This window comes from Hyalella azteca, unplaced genomic scaffold (assembly GCF_000764305.2).
Source record: "Hyalella azteca isolate HAZT.00-mixed unplaced genomic scaffold, Hazt_2.0.2 contig9433, whole genome shotgun sequence".
In the NCBI taxonomy this organism is placed as follows: Eukaryota; Metazoa; Arthropoda; class Malacostraca; order Amphipoda; family Hyalellidae; genus Hyalella; species Hyalella azteca.
In genome coordinates this window covers 1-8457 of record NW_025939505.1, presented here as the reverse complement: position 1 = coordinate 8457, position 8457 = coordinate 1, and the positions used below count along the sequence as shown (strand labels likewise).

The following is an 8457-nucleotide window of genomic DNA, read 5'->3' as shown; positions in this document are numbered from 1 at the left end:
ATATATATATATATATATATATATTGTTGAAAACAATATATATATGTACATAACAAACTTGCATAAGAGAAAAGCTTCTGCCTAACTACACCAATATATATATATATATATATAATTATAAATTATATAAAATAATTTGATAAAGATAGCATCAGTTTATTGTTCATTTTTCGGTAATTCGTGAAATTCATGATTTAAAATAGAATACCTGGAGGATACCCAGCTGGTTTCTTAGTGGAAAACCAGCAGAAAGCGGCAACCAGAGTGAACAACAGCACGAGCATCAACATGGTGTTTCTTCCTTAAATAATGGAGAATATCAAATAGAAATTGCAGCATGAAAAACAACAGAAAGAAATAGACAGAAAAATCGAATATATCGAATTAACACACAAAATTCCATGCGCTTAAATATCTAAAGAAGATTATTCATTTTGTTCCATCATAATAAAACCTTCTGGCAAAAGTTATTTAAAGTATCTGAACATTATAATAAAATACATGAACCTTAATATAATACATGAATTAATTAACATAATACAAGGACTAATCGACATAATATATAAATCAATTAACATAATACATGACTGAATTACATAACATGATTTTTTTTGCGCGCAAAGAATAACGACTCACCCGCGTTAGGTACTTGCCTCATGTGTTACGTATAAAGACCACTTTAAAGCAGGGGGCCCCTCAGATGCGCCTATCGGGTAGATTATTTTAGATATGATGCGTGGATAGCGCTCCATGATACCTTATAACTTATATTATAGGTACGCCTGTCAAAACAGGAAATATGATACAAATAATAACTCGCAGAATTTTTTGCATTATTCTTGAAAAACTTATTTCATGAGAGGAAATGAGAGTTTTTTCCATGACAAATTGGTTTTTCTCACTTTGGCGTTAATTACTCCTATAATTTATCATTTTTAAAATCATGTCTAAAATTGTCAGGCTTTTGCATTAATTTTAAATAAATTTGATGTATTTCATCAAATAATTTTTCATTAGTAAATGCAGTTTACAGACAAAAATAGTATACGTTTAAAAATTACTTTTCCAAAGACAACACTTCTAAAGAAACCAGTGTTTCCAATGTTACAGATGTACAATGAATTTCTAATTTTATTTTTGAATATTAATAAAATTAATTTTTCAATTTTTTGTTAACATCTAAAATTTTTTCAGAATTATTTATTCTGTCAATTGATTCATGCATTGACTCCAACTTCACACAAGTGTGCAAAATTTTATATCAATTGGACAGGTAAAAGTGTGTCAAATATCAATTATATGATTTGTAGCTGACAAAATTATGTTTATGTTTTATTTAACATTGAAAAAAAATTTTTATTCATAAAATTATTTATTTTGTCATTTTATTAAAGCATTGTCTCCAACTTTACGCAAGTGTGCAAAATTTCAGATCGATAGGATAAGTAGAAGTGTGTTAAATTTCGATTACAAGAATAGTAGCAGACAGACAAACAAGAAGTGAAGTTATAGAGAAGTGTTGTATTGTTAGCCACATTTTACTCCTATTGCCTCAGGTAATGATACATTGTCGTATTCACTTGAATTGAAACGATACCTGTACTAATTGCGATAAATTGACTATCCTTTTATGCAAATTAAAAAAATCTTTACATTTAATTTAAAAACGCCGGTCATGGAAAGAATAATTATTAAATACGATTGAGATATGAAATGTAGTGAATTTCAAATGAAAGTTTGAAGCCGAGGGCGACAGTTTGCGGATGGCGGTTGACGAGTGGCGCAATGGGAACGCAGGTATTGCTTTGCCCGAGGACGCGAGTTTGGTGTTGGAATGGTGAGTGTGGGAGGCCTTTAAAAAAAATTCAAACCAATAGCTTAGAGTGAAACGAAAATAAAATTAGAGCTTATAAACGACGCAGCGCCCGCATGAATTCTATAATGATAAGTTATTCTCAAAAAACTTTTTACATTTTTTCTTAGATTTTTCGTAGTATAAAGGTGGCAGCGATCATGAAGGCTTCTCATGACTTGAAAAGGGACAAAAATTCTTAGTATCTTGTAATATGTAATAGATAAAAATGTTCAAAAAAATTATTTATTAACGATAGTAATTTAAATTATTTAAAGCTTGAACTAATATTTAATACATAGTTTTCAGGGATGCATACAATTACGCTATTTATTTAATCATAAAAACACAAAAGGCAGAAACCAAGCTGCAAAGCACAGAAATCTCCCAAAAATTAAAATAATTGAGTTCAGAATAAAGTCCACGACTGGCCACCAACAGTTTTATGAGCCAGTAAGCTTATACACGGAGCAATTATTGGCTACGAGTTTTTTTCGTAAAAGCGTGTATTGTGAGGCCGCAGAAAGTCTCGGAAAAAGAAAATTTCGATCTCTGTTTTTTTCCGATCTCTGGTATTTTGCATACTAACCACCCACATTTTACGATTAATTCTTCAATGTCACTATTAAGCTATAAATGGATTACAAAACATATTAACAATATCAGTAGACCCTCATTTAAAATCGTAATCGAATAAGTATATTAGAAATAAAGAAAATCTTGGGATGAGGATAAAATTGAAAAATAATCTCAATTCCATGTATTTCCGAGATGAAATTGGGTGAAAGAACAACTCTGGGAGAGTTTGAGTGCCGAGTTTCATTTTGCTGGAACATCAGTTGGCAATCGATTGGAGACAAGCTAACTGATATCACATTCTAATTTACATTTCGCGACGAATTGTTGACAATGCAAAAGGTGTAAGCATTATTTTAGCAGACAAATTTCAATTAATATGCAATTTGGCCTTGTTTTTTTTTACGAGAGTGGTCATACCGTAGGTACATAAAAGCCTAAATGCAATAAAACAAACCAAATAATAATGAAAACTTATTCTGGTTTGCTTGTATATTCGTACAAGAGCAAACATGAGAATTTTATTGATCATTTTTAGAAATTTTTGCTCCGGTAAATTCTGTAGTAAAATAGTTTTAAATTTATAAATTTGGTAGCTTTTCGGATTGCTTCCCCAATTCTTTGAACGTTCTTTAGGTTGATTCGTATAATCAAAAAAGTGATAAAATGTTTACGTTGACAAAATTTTCGTTAACAACCTACTGTGAGCATTCAGGTCCTTTCGCACATGCATTTATTCACATTATTATTATTATGACTTATTATTACCACGTTTTTTTACCACGTTTTTCTTGACTTCGTTTCGTGTCCGTCTGTCATCAAAAATTCAAACCTTAATTTAGAGCACTTCTAAACATCCTAGTAAGTTGAAATTTGGCATGCATGTTTATGCTGCCTAACAATTCAAGATTTGATCATCAGAAATGATAATTAATGAGCCTAATTCGCCGAATCGAGAAAAATAATAAGAAAATTGTCAATAAGAAATACTCTCTGGTCTTCAACGAAACCTGCATTAAAGAACAGCTTCTGCCAAACTACACTATTATTATTATTATGACTTATTATTACCACGTTTTTTACCACGTTTTTCTTGACTTCGTTTCGTGTCCGTCTGTCATCAAAAATTCAAACCTTAATTTAGAGCTCTTCTGAACATCCAAGAAACTTTAAATTTGTCATGCATGCTTATGCTGCCTAACAATTCAAGATTTGATCATCAGGAATAATAATTGAAAAAAAATTAAAAAAATGAAAATAAAAAACACAAAAAATTCACGGTTTGGAATTGAGTTTTTCCTCGAACATCCACACTTGCCGACCCTGGAAATTGATTTCAATTGCTAAAATTGCAATCTGAAAAGTAGAAAATAAATAAATATAAAAAAATATTTACAAAAACTACGTTTTTCTGGTTTTTACAAAACTAAAAATATGAAATAAAACGAATAAAAAAACTGTTAAAAAAACACGTTTTCTTAATGGACAAAAAAAGAAAAACATTTACTCTTACATAACATTACATGACATTTTACATAACTTAAATGTAATGTAAGAGTAAATGTTTTTCTTTTTTGTCCGTTAAGAAAACGTGTTTTTTTTTTTAATTTTTTATTTGTTTTATTTCATTATTTTTAGTTTTGTAAAAACTAGAAAAACGTGGTTTTTTTAAATATTTTTTCTTATTTTTTTTTATTTTCTAATTTCGTTCATCGCCTTTGGGAGATTCTGTGAAGAATGGATGGATTATGGATTTAGGTAGATAGCGACACACTATGATCAATTTTCATATGGTGCAGACTATAGGGAATAATTAACCCTAACTTTCATGGTTTACTTTCACCAGCCATAGTCTGAACGTAGAAAACATTACAGATGGACCATAAGAAAAGCTTCCATCCGAGCAATAGTTATTCAAATTAACCGAAAATTTACAGGTGAGCACGTAAAAAATACTCACACAAAATCATAAATATCGTTATGATTCATTCGTTCGTTAACTCATTACCATTATACTGTTTTGCAAACGAGAATTGTCCGAAATAAAGTCAATATCTTTTTGTTTGCAGCAGTATTTTTCAGAGATTAGCTAAGTATTTTCCACGTCCCTGTTTGGAGGAAAAAATTATCTATGATCTTGAACCCGGTTTTAAAAGTGAATGCTTCATTAATGAAATTTCTTATCATCCACCGATCCTTTCTCATGATATTTGCAATGATATCGTCTCCTTTCTGCAAATATACTAATCGGCGATAAAATGTTCTTTCAACTACCATGATGGCTCGTACTGTTGTTCGCATTCACTGTTCCCGCTTCTCACAGTATGAAATTATTCTGATATAATTTTAATATTTCTATGAAAACGAAATGAAATTGAATAAAATTAAGTAGAATAGTACAGTATACTAACAATTTTCCGAAAGCAACAATACATGTTCAACATGCTGATGTTAAAATTGAGCGAACTAATATGAAAACCGTGTTTTAAATAAATTCCAAGAAACTTTTTATGACACTGTTCATTTATATTCGCCTATATACAAGTTGCCACCCTATATTGGCTCCATTAGTATACACGAACTATCTCTAACAGAACACAAACAGATCTCGGATGTTGCCACCGCGGTGTGGTGTAGTAAAAGATGTTACAAATGAGACAGCAAAGATTATTGGAAAAAGGATTGAGTTTTTGTTCATTTTTAGAAATTAAGACACTATAATTACTTAAATCGATGAAGCAGATATTGAATTAAACTGTTCAATTTTCTAGAATGAAAGAGATCTGCCATAAGAAATAATATTGTCGTTCGTCAGTTAACGAATATTCTTCTGAAACACTAGTTTAAACATTAACATTTGATAATTGTATGTTTTAAAGTTAGTATTTCTTTAGGTTTAAATGAAGCTAATGTTGTATTAAAATAAATAATAAATAATATACTAATGAATTTTGTTATCACGAATATAGAACTTATTTAATGCAGCGATGAAAAGGGCATCACAATTTCTTCCTTGAGACAATGACCAAAAAATGGATTTTTTGCTATTCCTTGGAACATTGCCGACGAATAATAAGAGTTGTTAGGTCATGCGCTTTTTTGGCTAGGTTGCCGTGTTTGTACAGGTTTGTGTGTTGGGATTTGTAGTGACTCGAATTAATATCTCGCACTAGTATTTTTCTTGAATGTCANCAAAATGTTTATTGTTCAGAGTAATTTGGGTACAATAGTCCTTAATCGGGAAGCATCGCTGCGTCGATAACGGGTAGACGCTGGTCTAAATTGGGTTGGAAGAATAATATTTTCACTTGGTCTCAGCATTTTGCTTATATTCATAAAGGAAGTAAAAATTCATTGATGCAAAAATTGTTAAACATATTTGGGCTCGTATAAACATTTGTGGAATGAGATAAACGAATAATTACTATTCTATCGAGTTATAGGATTTGCTATTGAATAATAACGAAATGAATGGCTTTTGAAAAAAAAAATTATCTTTCAATCTAAGTATCACCGGCAAGCCGTTTGGGTTATCGAAGTGCTGTTATGATAACGCAATATTGAAATTTTATTAGCAATGGCTTGAATGATTGCGCCGTTTAGCAATAATCCTGAAGGGAGGAGGCCCGAGAGTGAAGCCTGTTACGCCCTCAGTGTCTGGGACAGGGTCTCCCGGCGGCAAGAAGAACGACAAATGTGCCGTCAGTCCCGCAAAAAGCAGGAAAGTGCTCATCCGGCCCAAGGCTTCGCCAGCGCAGACGCGTTTCCCTGAATAAAAATTCATTTAATTCAGTCATTTTAAGGACTCTAATATTCAATCTCACCTACAAGTTATTAATAGTGGGACAGTGTCCTTCAAATGCATGTCAGCAGATCTGTATCACTTCGAAATTGAAAACTTGATGATATTTTCTCTTTTATTAAATGAGAGAGCCGCACTATTTTATAGTTGATCTTCATACCTTGATCTATTCAGCATTAAACTAAAATGGTGACTATAAATTAAACAAACCAAGAATTTTTTCTCACCTTTGCCAAAGATAATGACACGTTCATCTTTCTTGAGAGTTCCATCATCTGCAATGAAGCGGTCAGGTCTGAAAACAAAGGGGTCACCCCAGTAGGACTCGTCCATCATTATGCTGCGCAAGTTGACGCATAGCGTCGCGTTCTTCGGGATACGGTGACCCTGCGTGTGCATAGTCCTCTCAGGAGTGAATGATAACGATCCAAATTTTAAAGCTTAAAATGGTGTTTGTATTGTTTAAAAAATCATGGTATAACGGCAAAGCGCTGCATGTTACGATGTGCTCAAAAAAATTTTCAATTTCCAAATTTATGTATTTCAATTCAGCTTTTATCTGTTTTTCTGCAATTCAAATTTTCTATTGGTCTTCAAATTTTTTTTTCTGGATGAAATAAAGCTAATAAATCTCTTTTTGCTACTGCAATATTCCCCAGTAATGTATTAAAAACAACAGAAATATAGGAAAACCTCCGTCGGAATTTATAAGGTGTATAAGTTTTAATGTATAACTAACAAATTAATAGAATAATGAACACTTAGCAACTCTCCAACGTCGTAAAATAAGCTGTTCATATAAGTTACCTGCAACATGGTGTCATTTGTGCACGTGTGAGGCACGGTGAGTGGGTCCGTGCAGCGGAACCGCATCACTTCAGTCAAGAACGCCGATGTCTTCACAAGCCTGGCTCAATAAAACTCTGAGAATTGCTTAACCACATTGAAAGGTTGTTTGAAAAGTTTCGGAAGAACCATATAATTTTTCATAATAATAGAAATAATATTGATTATAATAATAGTAAAAATATTATTAATAATAATATTAATAATAATATAATAATAATGATGATAATAATAATGGTAATAATAATAATAATAATAATTATAATAATAATGATAATAATAATAATAATATAATGTTAAACGACGCTTAACAAACATTACATCATTTTTCTGAGTAAGTAATATTCGATTTATGTTTAACGTGCTTAATTTAGCACATTTAGACATTTAACTGCACCTTTGTGGCTATATAACTATAGTACTCCCAATTATGCGATAAACGATTACCAGATCGGATATTTATATTGGATTATTGTTGTTATGTCAACCAACTTGTTTTTATCCTCGATGGCGGGAAGATCTCGGCCAGTATCTTTGAGGTGCTGGTCAAGTTCCTTCTGTACCGAGGCCTGCCAGTCAGGATTATTAGTTAACCACATTAATAGGTTGGTTGCGAAATTTCGGTATAACCATGTAATTTTTCATAATAATAAATATAATAATTATGATAATACTAAAATATTAGTAATAATAAAATAATTATCAATAATAGTAATAACGACAGTGACCAAAATAATAATAAATGTACATATTTTAGTTAACATTTGGGTAGTTTGGCAGAAGCTGTTCTTTAATGAAGGTTTCAGTGAAGACCAGAGAGTATTTCTTATTGACAATTTTCTTATTGTTTTAGGCTCTTGATAGGAAGTGAAAATCCAAATATCAGGTTTCCAAATATCAGGTTTCCATTTTATTATAATTGTACGACGTTTCGAATGCAATTTCATTCATTATCACGTATAAGAAGGGTTTCGCAACAACTGAATTTGAAATTTTGAAATGACATTAGTACAAACATAGGTATTATAAATTTTAGTTAACAACAACAAATTATAATAATGATGTAGTATCAAACGACGCTTAACATACATTATAACATTTTTTTGAGCAAATAAAATTCAATTTTTGTTTAACGTTCTTAATTCAGCACATTTAGACATTGACCTGCACTCTGGGGTACTCCCATATAACTTTATATAACTATAGTACTCCCAATTATGCGATAAACGACTACCAGATCGGATATTTAGATTGGATTATTATTGTTACGTCAACAAACTTGTTTTTATCCTCGATGGTGGGAAGATCTCGGCCAGTATCTTTGAGGTGCTGGTCAAGTTCCTTCTGTACCGCGGCCTGCCAGTCAGGATGAAGGCAAAGG

General features: G+C 31.4%; 2 protein-coding genes across 2 annotated transcripts in view; both read right to left on the bottom strand.

Annotated features, from left to right (window-relative positions):
- LOC108676579 (methyl farnesoate epoxidase-like) overlaps window positions 1–653 on the bottom strand; it is a gene marked incomplete at its 3' end in the record, with an annotated part of 8070 nt that extends 7417 nt beyond the window's left edge. Inside the window, exons 1-2 of the mRNA XM_018164679.1 lie at window positions 637–653; window positions 209–301 (exon numbers count right to left, since the gene is read on the bottom strand). Coding sequence (XP_018020168.1) covers window positions 209–290 — 82 coding nt within the window. The remainder of the gene's footprint in view (window positions 1–208; window positions 302–636) is intronic.
- Window positions 654–5632: 4979 nt separating this feature from the next.
- Window positions 5633–8449, bottom strand: LOC108676581 (cytochrome P450 2D14-like). Its single transcript, XM_018164680.1, has 4 exons — window positions 8356–8449; window positions 7038–7137; window positions 6458–6617; window positions 5633–6196 (listed from the first exon to the last, which is right to left on the bottom strand). Exons 2-4 carry the CDS (start codon window positions 7101–7103, stop codon window positions 6000–6002), a joined length of 423 nt encoding a protein of 140 aa, XP_018020169.1. The 5' UTR covers window positions 7104–7137; window positions 8356–8449; the 3' UTR covers window positions 5633–5999.
- Between the last annotated feature and the right edge of the window lie 8 nt (window positions 8450–8457).

What these genes read in the sequence shown, in the direction of transcription:
- LOC108676581 (XM_018164680.1), bottom strand. Translation starts at nt 7,103, where the DNA reads ATGCGGTTCCGCTGCACGGACCCACTCACCGTGCCTCACACGTGCACA. An exon ending in CAAATGACACCATGTTGCAG is followed by an intron (nt 6,618 to 7,037) that starts GTAACTTATATG and finishes ATGCACACGCAG; the next exon opens with GGTCACCGTATCCCGAAGAA. An exon ending in TGTCATTATCTTTGGCAAAG is followed by an intron (nt 6,197 to 6,457) that starts GTGAGAAAAAAT and finishes ATTTTTATTCAG; the next exon opens with GGAAACGCGTCTGCGCTGGC.